General features: G+C 61.2%; 2 protein-coding genes across 3 annotated transcripts; one reads left to right on the plus strand and one right to left on the minus strand.

Annotated features, from left to right (window-relative positions):
- Window positions 1-689: 689 nt before the first annotated feature.
- Window positions 690-2606, plus strand: BET1L (Bet1 golgi vesicular membrane trafficking protein like). Its single transcript, XM_065882949.1, has 4 exons — window positions 690-708; window positions 1923-2014; window positions 2256-2312; window positions 2439-2606. The coding sequence occupies exons 1-4, from the start codon at window positions 690-692 to the stop codon at window positions 2604-2606; spliced, it is 336 nt and encodes a 111-aa protein (XP_065739021.1).
- A 3690-nt stretch (window positions 2607-6296) lies between these two features.
- CIMAP1A (ciliary microtubule associated protein 1A) lies at window positions 6297-9005 on the minus strand. 2 transcript variants are annotated; one of them, XM_065882806.1, is made up of 6 exons: window positions 8897-9005; window positions 8526-8726; window positions 7944-8045; window positions 7679-7800; window positions 6709-6849; window positions 6297-6386 (listed from the first exon to the last, which is right to left on the minus strand). In XM_065882806.1, the coding sequence occupies exons 1-6, from the start codon at window positions 9003-9005 to the stop codon at window positions 6297-6299; spliced, it is 765 nt and encodes a 254-aa protein (XP_065738878.1). The 2 variants fall into 2 exon arrangements, with proteins under 2 accessions (XP_065738878.1, XP_065738879.1); XM_065882807.1 differs by lacking the exon at window positions 6709-6849.
- Between the last annotated feature and the right edge of the window lie 3876 nt (window positions 9006-12881).

Raw genomic sequence — 12881 nt, forward strand, 5'->3', positions numbered from 1 at the left:
GTGGTAACTTATAGTCCATCCACTGGGCAAGAAGGCTTTGTTGAGTATCTACTTTGTGTCAGGCCCCTTGTCAGTGCCCAGGTGCAAAGTCAAGAAGCACTGGCTCCTACCGTCCCCACTCCCCTTACGCTCCCACTCCTCTTCTTGGTTTCTTGTTTTTTTCGGAGTGCTTCACCCCTGCGACTTCTGCACTGCTCGCTGGTTCCAGGCACTTTCTAGGCACTGATCTCCACTTCGTTCCGTCGGCAGTAACTGGAGCCGGCCTTCGCACCGAGTCCGCTTCTTAGCCGCACCGCAGCCGGGCGGGCCGGGTCGGGCCTCAGGACCCGGGCGGGGTCGCGGCGAGGAGCCTCTCTCGCCTGGGAAAGGGCCCGTGAGCTCTTCACAGTTAGGACCTGAAGCTGCCTTAGGCGGGAATGGTTGCGGGAGTGTTTGTCGGCACCCTAATTGACACTAACCACCCAGGGGTCCCAAAAGCAAAGGGCTCGCCCCATCCCCAAGCCAAGCTGTGGAAGAAACGTCAGATCCTTCCTTTCCCACTGCCGCACCCCCGCGGCCTGGACCTCGGCCGGAAGTCGGAGGGCCTGAGGCGGAAGGGGCGGGACCGGAAGCCACTTCCCGCGAGTGTGCCACGTCAGAGGAGGTTGTAGCCGAGCCGGAGACGGATCCCCGGGTCGGAGCTGTACGGGATGGCGGACTGGGCTCGGGGTGAGTGCGGGAGAGCCGAGGCGGATGGCGGCGGGGCCCGCTGGAACCGACGCCGCTGCCCGCAGGAGCCGCCTTTGCCTGCCCCCCGTCCCGCTGAGTGGCCTCGTCCGGGAGACCCTGGGGGCGGGCGGCGACGGGGCAGGGAGGCCGGGCTGCAGGCAGCAGCGCGGTGGAGGAGTCCCTGGGGCCCTGTGGGCGCTCCTACCCAGCTGCTCCGTGAAGCTGCGGGGTCCGGAGGCCCGCAGTCCCCACCCCTGCGAGATGGTTCTGTCCGGGACCTCGGCCGGGCCGCCTGGTCGACGGGTCCCGGAGGCTAGCCCCCTCGGAGTGGGGGCTGCGCGTGATGAGAGGGCCCAAGGAGGCCGCGTACGGACTCGGGCTCAGGGTGCCCCACTTGCCCCCCGGGAGCCCCTCTTCTCATTTGCCAAGTGGAATGCTGATGCTTGTTTCGCTGGGCTGTTGTGACCTTTAAGGAATTAATGGATACAAGGGGTTGGTAGGACGCTAACGCCTCTAATTTTGGGGTCTGTACACATTCGTGGTTCTTAGGGCTGTGCTCCTATTAGATAAGTCTCATTGATGTATCTGGGCCAAGGCAAATATGCAGTCTGAACTTTGGGGGAGGCAGTTGTCATCCACCCGATAGGATGGTAATTTTAAATCACCAAGCCCAGCCCCTGTCGTGGGCCAGGTCTCAGCAAACACCATGCTCTGGGTGTCATACAAGGCCCTGTGTGGGGTGCAGAAGTGAGCAGACCTAGGCCCTGCTCTTGGGATCAGTCTCAACCTTTGTTACTAAGGCTTTCCTAAGGCTTTACCAGAGTTCACTGGTTTTCTCTGGGAACAGGTTCTGTGTACGTCGCTGGTGATATCCATGGAGGGATGGTACAGGTTCTGTCACAGAATGTCAGGAAGTGCTGGTTGGACTGAGCCCTTTGGAGGTGCCTACGCATCCCAGCCTGGATGAGTACACAGAACATGTGCTCACGCACACTTGTTTATACAGCCTGTCTTGTGTGTGGAGTCCACGTGTTGGATCCTGGGTTAGGGCGGGACCTATTCAGTAGACTCAGGAGGGCCCAGTACCTCCGGACACCCGACTGGGCCAGATGGGATTGGAGTGAGAGCCCTGAGGCCACAAAGGGCTGAGGTGCAGGCGTCCAGGGGATGCTCGTGGGTGGATGCATGCCCTCAACCTCTGTCTTTGCTTGCAGCTCAGAGCTCCGGCGCTGTGGAGGAGATTCTAGACCGGGAGAACAAGCGGATGGCTGACAGCCTGGCCTCCAAGGTCACCAGGCTCAAATCGGTCAGTGGTAGTCCTCTCCTTTTGCCTCCACCTAGCATCCTGGAGGGGGTATCGGAGGGAGGGTGAAGACCTGGAAGGGTTTCAGGTAGTTCCATCATCCTTGTCCCATCTGTGGCACACTCACTTGTGTGCGGCCCAGGTGGCATTTGGATCTCCTGACCTCTGCTGGTCTTGCTGGGGGTCAGGTGCTGTCCGCTGTGTTTGTCCTGGCCTGACCCTGCCTCTTCTGTGTTCTGACCAGCTGGCCCTGGACATTGATAGGGACGTGGAAGACCAGAACCAGAGCCTGGGCGGCATGGTAAGGCCCGTGTTTTGCGAGTGTCACGGTCACCTCTGCTCCCCACCGCCTGCTGTGCAGCCCCCACGTGTGTGTGTGTTGTGGGGTCGCTGCCCCTGTGTGACGATGATGGGATTCCTTCCTCAGGACACAGATTTCACGAGTGTGACGGGCCTCCTCACAGGGAGCGTGAAGCGCTTTTCCACAATGGCACGGTCTGGGCGAGACAACCGGAAGCTTCTGTGTGGTATGGCCGTGGGCCTGATCGTGGTCTTCTTCATCCTCTCCTACCTCCTGTCGAGGCCAAGGACGTGAGCCAGTGGGAGCTGGCTTCTGCGGGTGCCTCGGGCAAGCATGGTCTGCCTCTGCCTGGCGTCCTGGGCCAGAGAACTTAACGACAAAATACTCCTTTGAAACGACGATTGTGGCTTAGGAATCTTGTTCCTGTGTGGCTGGGAGCCTCTGACCCAGTGAGCTTGTGTTAGCTGGTCCCATGTGTGCAAGGGGCCCATCTTCATGGGGTAGCCAAGGCCCACTTCCTCTGCCACCTTGGGTGCTAGAAGCCCCAGCAGAGTAAGGTCCAAGCAGAGCAGCTGGGAATCCTGGACACGGTCACCTGTGAACAGCAGCTCTTCCCCTGGCCCTCGAGTTTCTGAACATCTCAAGGCTCTTCTACGCTGTTCTTGTCTGGATAAGGCCACGTCTGGTATTTGAGATGCTTGGAGCTGACGTGGGAAGGGGGTGTGGCGGTGAACCTCAGATCATCGCTGTCACCTTCAGCCGAGTGTTCTCAACCCAGAGATGGCAGTTGCTCCTGCCCAGAGCCGCTGGGCATCCGTGGACCAGTGGAAGTCAAGGGTCCTGCCGAGAGGCCTCTTCCTGCCTTCCAGTCCCACAACTGAAGCCCGACCCTCAGGGAAGGGCAGGGGTTGTGGATGGAGTTGGGAACTGCAGCCTTCGCTGAAAGCATGGGGCTCACATTCTGGTGATCTCCCGGCCATGTATCCAGGTGCAGAAAGTGATACTTTCTCACGATTCAAGATCTACCCAGAGCACCAGAGATCTACTTCCAGGAGACCAGATCTCTGGAAACAAGTCCATCTGGCATTTCAGAGTCAGGCAGGGTGTGAGGAGGGACTTTCGTGGGTATAGATGGAGGCTTCCAAGTAAGGGCTCTTCATAGGACCTGTAGGTCAGTTTCTGAGGGTCAGCGAGCAGTTCCCACCAAGCCTGGCCCTTCCACTGTGGTGTTTGCCCACCTCTCTCTGGGCCCTCAGCGCCCACTCGGTCACTCCCCTGCTCACTCGAACCTCGAACTGAACCACAGGCCGAGCCAGACCAGTGGCTTCTTACCCCACTGAGACCTCAGTATCCTTGTCTTCACAAGAAACACTTGTAAGAAACGAGTCACCGGCTGTGTCCTTCCCTACCCTTGTTCGACCTTCTGGTTTCCTAGTCAGCCCCCCTTACTCCCTGAGGGCTACTGGCTCACCGTCCGCCTCCCCGCACGCTCGTGCCACGCGCGGTCACGCGCGCCAGCCGCATCTGCTGCCCCACGTTGCTGGTCTCTGGCCCCGGGCACCGCGCCTCTGGTGCCGCTGCTGCGCCTGCCCTTGTCCTCCGCCCAGCAGGCTGGCTTCACCTCGCACGCTTGCCTTGGTGCCCTCCCTTCCACTGTACCTGCGACCTGAGTGCGCCGTCTCGTCCAGTGTGTGCTTGTGTCTCCCCCGGTGAGACTGCCTTGCTTGTCTCCGTGTCTCTGGGGCTTGGCTGTTTCCCTGTCCTCCTGGACGTTCCTTCGCAGGTCTCTGGCCCTGCCTTGACCCCCAGCACCCTGTGCGCTGCGGCTTTGGCTTCGCCTGCTTCTCGTCTCACACTGAACCTTGTCGCGGGCCTTTGTCCTCCGGTCACCAGGCTCAACAGCTGCTGCCTGTGCAGTGTCTCCCTCTGGTTGCCGCAGGCCCTGCAGATGCGCCCAGACCTGAGGTCCGCGGCCCCCACCTTGTCTGGGCCTGCTAACCTTGCTTCCTGAGAACGTGGCTCAGCCGTGGCAGCCTTCCCCCCGCAGATGCTTTTATGTGGTGTGCCCCCTTGTCTTGCCAAGGCAGCCAGGAATTTAGAGTTTGCCTTCAGGGTGGCACCCCGGCTGCTGTGTTCTCTCCTCAGGTCTCCGTCTGTGCCTCCCCACTTCTCCACCTCCACGGCTCTTTGCAGCCCTTCCAGCTATTTGGGGGTCTGGGCTCTAGTTTCTTTCTGGTTTACTTTCTTGCTTCCTACTCTCATCGTGTTAGGTGAATTCCTGAAGGAAGCATGGCACCCCTGCTGCCGCTGTGTCGGCAGGGTTTCCTGTGGGGCCTTCCCTGCTCAGCCCTGTACACTGAGCACCTAATCCTGTGGGTAAGTGGGGTTTGCCGAGGTTGATCCCGGAGACCATAAAACAGAAGGACTTGGAGCCTCCCTCTGTGCCAGGTGAGGATGAACTGCCAGGTTCTATCCCATAATTCATGGACAACACATTTAGCAATAAAAATTTGGAATAAAGAGCTTCGTGATGAAGTAAACCCATAGCCTTTGGTGTTTTCATTTCCTTGGGGGCTTCAGATAGCTTTGTCTGGCACTGACTCTGCTCCGTAAACTGGCCGTAGGCACCAATGGTCTGGACTCTGCTGCTTTCCTTCTCTGGGTCCCTTCTCCCCTCCTCACTCATCCCCTCAGGCGGGCGGACGTGAGCTCACCGCTTCCTGCCGCTGGACCTTCCTTTGCGCGAGTTTCCGTGACTCAGGTGGGGAAGATGATAGCATTACCTCTTCAGGGTTAAAGGGATGCAGGTGAGGTGTTTCGGACAAGTAGCCTGACGCTGTCACAGCTGAGGGAGGGTCAGCAGCTGTGCTATGCCTAGTGCAGCTGCAGCCCGCGGTCCCACGGGGGTGACAGGGCTGCCTGCCCAGGGCTAGGGTGAAGGTTAGACTTCATTCCTCAAGGCTGGCCTTGGACTCCAGGGCATCCTCTGGAAATGCCCCTCTTCATCACAGCTCAGACACCCCCTTCCCTGCAAAGATCTTATGCTTCCCGTATTATCTTTGATGTTTAACAGATCACCTTCAAATGTAGTCACTTAAAGTTGCAGTAATAGTTTATGTCTCACGGTTACTGCTGGAGTTTGAGACAGAGTGGAGACAGTTGTCTCTGCGATGTTAAGGTCTCCGTTTGGAGACAAGAGACTGGCACTGCTACTTGCTGAAGGCTCACACACGTCCATAGGTCATTGCTGGTGTGAGCTGGGGGCCCAGCTGGGTTCACTGTGTTGCCATGTGTTGAGCTTCCTTACAACATGGTGGCTGGTGTGACGGTGAGCAAAGAGAAGAGGGACGGCCAGGCAGAAGCTGTTTTCTTTGTATGTTGCATGGCCTGGCTTCAGAAGTCACATAGCATCACTTTATTCAGGACGGTCACAGGCTCTAGATTCCAGGGGAGGGACACAGACGCCATCTCAGCAGGGGAGAGGCAGTCACACAGGGAGAGGACCACATGGGAAGGGACGAATGCAGGTGTGACCGTCTTTGGAGGATACAGCAAGGCGCGGAGGGCAGCGCTCAAGGCAGAATCAGAAGGGCAGGCATAGCAGCGTCTGATGCTCCTGAGCCCTCCTCTCTGCTCAGAGCCCAGGCCCTGGAAGCTAGGGTGGGACCTGACATGGGCTGGCATGATCGCCTGTGGGGGCCCCTTTCTGGAAAACGTTAATCCTCCCTCAAGGCAAACCATCGCTAACGGAATCCGTGATTTATTGTGTATCTGGGCACAGCAGGAAACACATTTAGCAAATGGGAAAGCATAGAAAAAAGAGCTGGTCACAACTGTCCGAGCAAGCGTGCTCTGCCCTGCAGGGCCAGGCCGGCTGCAGCCCAGCTGGTAGAGGAGCCGCCCAAAGCCCTCAGCTCAGGGAGTCTGTTGTTGGGGGGACATGATGTGCAGAGGCTTAGCGTGACGGGTGGGGTGGGGCCAGGGCTATTCCACGTCCACGACCAGGGGTGTCATGTAGTCAGAATGCTTGATGCCAAAGGTGACGATCGGGGCGCAGGGCTTGGTCACTGTCACCTGGGAGAGGAGAGGCTGTGAGGGGCCGGCACCCCCGCCCCCGCCCCGCAGGCTCTGCCCTCACTGGGGCCGGGGCTGCTGTACCCGCTAACCCCCCGGCCAAGGTGACCAGCAGGAAGCCCCTCTCAGAGCCTGGTGTGTGGTGACACTCGGCAGCGCTCACCGTCACCAGTGTTTGGGGACACTGGGGACACAGAGCCTGCTGACTGGGGAAGGCTGGTGCTGGAACGCACAGTGTTCTGATGGTGCCTGGCCCCCGTGACCCTTGCAGGCTTACAGGCCCGTCCCCACCCCACCCCTCCGGGCCGTGCTCTTGCCAGACCTTCTCAGGGCTGTGGGCTCCTGGTCCTGGCTTGAGGGTCTTGTCCCCCGGGGGCTCCACTCGGGCAGCCATGGTGTACTGTGGAGCCTTGAACTTGGTCACCTGGACATCGGTCTGGCGGTAGGCTGCGGGACCTGGGGTCTGGGAGGTGAAAGAGGCTCACACAGGCTCGGCCTGCCAGGGCGTGCGACCCCAGAGGGCAGGGGCTGGCATCAGACACTGGGTTTCAGGCCCCAAGTCACTGTGTGTGTCAGGGGACTCTTCTGTCTCCAAACGATGGCCACACCATGTGACAGTACCCCAGTGCTGCGGGGCCCTTCTCTGTGTGGGATGTCACCTTCCCTTCAGCCTTGCCGTGGCAATGACACCCCAGTCTGTGCCAGCCCCAGACTTGTCCCTTCCATGAGTGTGTGTGAGAGAGGACTCTTCCTAGTTGCGGACTCAAGGGCCTTGGGCTGGTGAGGTCAGCGGTGCTGTGAGGCCACCTTGCCAGTCTCCCCAGGCTCCCCAAGCTCCCGGGTACACAGGCACCTCAGGGCCTTTGCACTGGCTGTTTCTGCAGCCAGAACCCTCCTCCCCCAAATATGTCCCAGCTTTTTTTTCTCCTCTTGTCAGCTGCTTCCTGCATGCCACCGTGCCTCACACTGCTCCTCGCCCCTCAGGCAGCACCCCACTCAGGCAGCACCCACACACTGGGTGTTGAGGTGTTCGTCTCTTCTCAGCACCATCGGTCTCCATGCTGAGCCTCGGCCTCTTCCTCCTCCTCCACTGTCTGCCCCTCCTCACCTCTGGGATGTAAACCAGTGGGGGTGGGGACAGACGTGTGGCAGGCTCCAAGAGGATGAAGGAGCTGAGAGGCTTCGGGAGGATGGGGGTCAGGCTGGTGGGTCCTAGGTTCTGGGGGAAGGGGCCCGATGGGCCGTCTCTCTAGGGGGTAAGCAGTGCTCTGCCCGAGCCGGGTGACCCTTGCCTTGTACAGGTCGTCGCTGAAGCTGCCCAGCTTGCTGCGGCCCTTGATGGAGAAGGCGGGCTGGGAGGCCTTGCCGACAGTGTGGGGCCCCATCACCACGGGCAGCATGTAGGCAGCGGGGCCTGTCGGGGGTGCAAGTGCCGAGTCTCAGGCTGGACGGAATCCTGTGCCCAGAGCCTCCACCCCCATCAGGCCAGCCCCCCTCACCCGCCCTGCCCGGGATCCTCGACCCGGTCAGCCACGGGCCATCGGGGCTGTGGCGGACCTGGGGTGCTGTCCACTCGGAAGGTCTTGGTTCGGGCAGAAATGGAGTGGCTGGGCGCCGAGTCGAACACATGCTTGGTAGATTTCTCTGGAAAGTAGTGGCCTGCGGGTGGGGGGAGGAATGGTGTGGGTGCTGGGACGGGGAGGACCATCCAGCAGATGCAAACAGGTGCCCGGGCCTGCTCGGGCGGTTCTAGGAAGACCTGCGACGTCGCAGGCCTGGGGCCTCTGGGCCCCAGTGAGTGGCGACCGGGATTGTGCATGGGTGTCCACGATGGAAATGCTGGCTGCAGGGGCTGGGGGGAGGCAGGGGCTGCTTTGAGAAGGAGGGCGAGTCTGACTTGGGCCTGGTGCGGTGACTTTGGCCAAGGAAGGCCCAGGTCAGAGTAGGGCACTAGGGTCTCAGAGGCTGCAGTGGGGTCACAGCTCCACCTCCAGGCCTGATGATATCCTTTCATGAGGAGAAAGGTGGGTCAGGAGGGTGAGGATGGCTGTACCCCTCACACCCTGGCCCTGCCAGGCCTGCAGTGGCCACCAGCAGGGTTGGGCGGAGCGGGGCTGGGGCTGGGCCAGAGTCCGTCACCAGGGCCGGGGGTCAGCGTGGTCTTAGTGCAGTAGCGCCCCAGGATGGAGTAGGCGGGGCCGATGTCCTTGCCAGTCCTCAGTATCTTGGGGTTCACGCTGTAGCGGGGCCCCGGGGAGCAGTTCTCTGCCAGGAGCGTGGGGGCCCCGTGGAAGCTGTAGGCCGGTGCACGCCGCTTGTCGGGCGTGTGCTTCACAAAGCCTGTGGGGCAGGGGCTCTGAGCAGCTTGGAGCCAGACCCTGCCCTTCTCCCCCAGACCCCACATTGACCCCAGAGGGGTTGATGGGCTGGGAGTCAGGGATGAGCCCTGGCCATCCCTGGGCTCCCCGCAGACCTGGCTCCTGCCCCCTCCCAGGCTCCCAAGCGCTTACCTGTGGTGGGTGGAATCAGGTACTTGGGTCCGGGGCTGCTGTAGAGGGCCATGATGGGTCCCCGGGGGCGATGGGGCCTCCAGGTGCCCACCCATACCTCCTCCGCCATGCCTGGCTCTGTCCACGGATGGAAGGGTGACAAGGTGCTAGGAGGCCTGGGCACTCCACCCCCATCACTGCCTCTGCCCCCACTGAGGGGCAGAACTGCAGGCCACAGCCTCCTCAGTGGGGTCTCGAGTTGAGGCCCAGACTTCAGAGCAGTGGGAGATTCTGCCGCACCAACCCGTCCCCCCGCAAGGGGAGGAGCCTCGGAGCCTCGTGGATAAGCCCATGTCTCTTTCAGCGCTCACGGGCCACCCCACAGTGGCTCTGAGGGGGTCTGCGCAGGTGCTTCCCGCTCAGAGGACCCTGGACGTGACTGGGCAAGGAGCAGTGGGCAAACGTGGGGAACTTCTGGGATGAGACTGTGCCGTGGGCTGAGCAGGGGTCTGCTCTGGAGGGGCCCTCACCTCCTTAGTCCAGGAGCAATGCTCAGAGCAACCTATGGACCGAGCCTTCTCAGAGGCAGTCCCGTCGCACCGGCCTCGGTGCCAGGGAGTCCCAGAAAAGGAGCATGGCGAGGAAGGCCTCTCCCTCTCTCTCCTCTCCCCCTGGGGGCTTCGAGAATTGGGGAAGGGGCCCGGCCCCTGAGCTCTAGAATGTGGCTCTGTGGGGTGGTGGGTTCTAGATCACTGTCCGTGTGATGGAGACAATGACCTCAGCCCGTGGAACCCGCCCCCCCGCCCATGCCTGGCTCGGGACCGGGTCTTTGCTCCCTGTTGCAGGGTGCAGGCCAGAGGCGCAGAGGGCAGGAAGGGGACAACTAGGTCCTGGACTAGGACAGTGAGGCCATGGGATCCAGAGTCCGAGTGGCCGAGGAGTAAGGTCCTCAGGGGCAGAGCTGAACCTCCTCAGTCCTGCCCCCGGGGAAGGACTGAGCTGGGGAAACTGAGGCACAAGAAGGCTCTGGCTGTTGGGGATGCTGGGATCCAGGGTGCAGTAGGGCTGCCCTGGTTTGGGGTGGGGGCAGGAGTTGGCATCGGAAGCTGCTGCTCTGCCGAGGGCCCTTTCCCTGACCCTGCTCTCCCTCCTGCATCATGCTGGCTGTGCCCGCCCGTCGGACCCTGAGTGTCCTCGTTAGCATGTCCTTCTTGGGGCTCCGGCTGGGGCTCCGTCTCTTTCCTTGGGTGACTTCTCAATCCCCTGGACCCGTGTCATGTGTATATTGTGCACATTTATTGTCTCAAAATGATAACCTTCAGATGCAGAGCGCCAGCACCCAGCCTCTTCCCCCAGCCCTGGCCACTTCCTCTCTCTGGGGCTCTTTGCCCTTCCCCGCTCTGAGCCCCTGCCCCCAACCTCTGCCTCCGCAGGCCTTCTTGTGTCCTGATGCCTCCCTGCATCTACATGTCTCGCCTATCTGTCTGTCTTGCTTTGCCTACCTGCCTACAAGGGCGTCTGCCTGGATTTCTGTTGGTGGGTCTGCCCTCTGTGTGGGGTTACTTATACGTGTGTGCTCCGCTCACATGATCCTATGTGTGAGCCTGTAGTTGTGTGCCTGAGGGTGGGGAGAGACAGGAGCCGGAGGCTGAGCTGCAGGAGGCTTTGTCGATTGGATGGCTTGAGGATAAATTGATGCACGGGGAAGTGGAAGGGGTGTCGTCGTCATGGTTGCCTGTGCGGCTGGCCCTACGGCTGCTTGGAGCCACATCTGGGGTCCACTAGGCATCGTCCTGACTGCCCAGCACTTGCACCCGGAAGGCAGACACGTGTGGGCCAAGAGGCCTGGGGTTCCCGTGCCCGGTGATGAGTAACTAGAGAGCCACGGCTCCATCAGGCAAACAGGCCCGGGCCAGCCTCTGGGGGGATGGTGGGCTCTGGACATGGCAGCAGGCCCCCTTCCAGCAGCTGGGGAAGCGGGGTGTGCACATGTGTGTTTGCATTTGTGTGTGTGTCAGGTGTGAGCGTGTGCGTATGCATGTATGTGCATGTAGGGGAGGCTGAGGGCTGCTCTGCAGGCAATGAGGTCTGGGATGTCCACCCCTGCTGGCTGAGGCAGGTCAGGGTGTCTGTGGGGTGCTGGGGTACGGGGTTGCTGCACTGGGTGGGTGACGAGGTGCTATGGCATTTGGTGGAGGGCCTGAGGAGTAGGACTGTGGGTCCTGCTAGGGCTGCAGGCCTTTAGGGCGTGGGGTGCCTCCCTGGCCACGGTACCAGCAGCTTGACCAGCTCCGCCTTGTGCATGGGCTGCAGGCCATGTGTGCAGGACTTGAGCTTGGTTACCGCTGCCTTGGCATCTGTACTGACGTCGTACTTGCCCAGGGGCCCCTCACAGAGCTCCTCTGCAGATCCCACCAGCAGCGTTTGCAGGAAGTCGATGAAAAACTCGTTGTTGTCCTTCCCCGTGGCCAGTCCTGTGTTGGGATGAGATGAGGCCAGGTCAGCACTCCTTCCAGCTCCACACCCAGACCTCCCACCTCTAACCTCAGCGGTCTCCAGACCTTCCCCATCAATGTCCCCCTCACCTGCCCCAGATCTTCCTCCAAAACATCCCTCAGCTCCACCTGCCCGCAGACCCCTCCCGTCACCCTAACCTCAGCGGCCTCTTTCCGCTCTGGGTTCCCTAGCGTCACTGAGGAAGGAAAGCCAAGCCTCTGACTCAGTGGGAATTTCCCCTCCGTGTGAGGTTGGCTGACCTGGAGCTTGGATCAGGGTCAGGGTCAGCCTGGGCTGGGCTGGGTTGGTGACATTGGGCTTGGTGGTGACATAGGGGCTGGGAGAGAGGTTGAGCTGGGCTGGGGTTGGGGTAGGGTTGCCTGGGGACTGGGGTCGCCAAGGGCAACAGGGTCATTGTCCACATCTGTGTTCTGTGATGGAGGTGGGTTGGGGTGCCTGGGAAGGTGGGCACCAATCACTGCGGGGCCCAGTGCCTGGATTTCTAGCTTCCCACGTTCCCGCCCATTTTCCCCGACACCAGCCCCCCGAATGTGCTGGAAGCACCTGTCAGCGCACAGACTCAGCACGGGTGCCGAGCAAGGAGAGCGCCACTAGCAGGAGGGCGCCACCCCCCTTCGTGGCGGACGTGCAGGCTCCTCAGGACTGCCTGGGCCTGCTTTACGCCTCACAGGCACCTGTCCTGGGGGCGGGTCCGACCTGCCCATCAGACCCAGCCAGTGCGAGCAGTGGTGGGGCAGCCGAGGGTGTGTCCTCTCCCCCTGCCCAGCAGTGGTTGCCGAGCAGCAAGGGGCCTGGGGTGCTGTGTGAGGGGTGCTTGGCAAACGTTTGGGGTGAGTGGACAGAGGTAAGGGGGCGACGGGAGCCTGGTCAGCAAGGAAGGGTGGTGTGGCTGGGGATGCTGAGAGCCTCTAGCCTCGCTTGGCTTGTGGCTGAGAGTGGCAGGCTCTTGGGCTAGGCCCAGGCCTTTCTTTTGGGGTAGGAATCCCCCCTCCACTCAGCATGCTTTGTGGGCCAGCGCTGGGCTCTGATCCCTGAGACAGCCTGGAGGTCTCCACTGGGGCAGGGGTGGGGGACTTCCTGGGGTCTGCAGATCTGGGCGGTAGGAGATGGGCCCAGGGCCACGGGAGGCCCGAAGTGGGCAGCAGCCTCCAGGGGATGGAGGGTGGGCCTGAGAGTGACTGAGGGGTGAGGAGCTGGGCCATCTCTGGGACCTGGTGGGATTACAGTCACTTGCCGGAAGTGAGGAGGGGCTGCAGTCTGACTCAGCTTCCTTCTGTGGTCATCCGGCCTGGGGAAGTCTAGGATCTGGGGGAGACAGTCCAGTGCTATGATGGAGAAAGGGGGCTGCAACACCTGGGCCCATAACTAGACGGCCCCTAGAGCAGTGCTGCAGTCTGGCCCTTATGCCGTGGGCCCTCTTCTCCTGTCCCATGCTGCCACCTGGTGGCCAATGGCATCCTGCAGGACAGGCCCACTCTCCACAGGGTCC

The sequence above is a fragment of the Phocoena phocoena genome, chromosome 8, assembly GCF_963924675.1.
Source record: "Phocoena phocoena chromosome 8, mPhoPho1.1, whole genome shotgun sequence".
Lineage (NCBI taxonomy): Eukaryota > Metazoa > Chordata > Mammalia > Artiodactyla > Phocoenidae > Phocoena > Phocoena phocoena.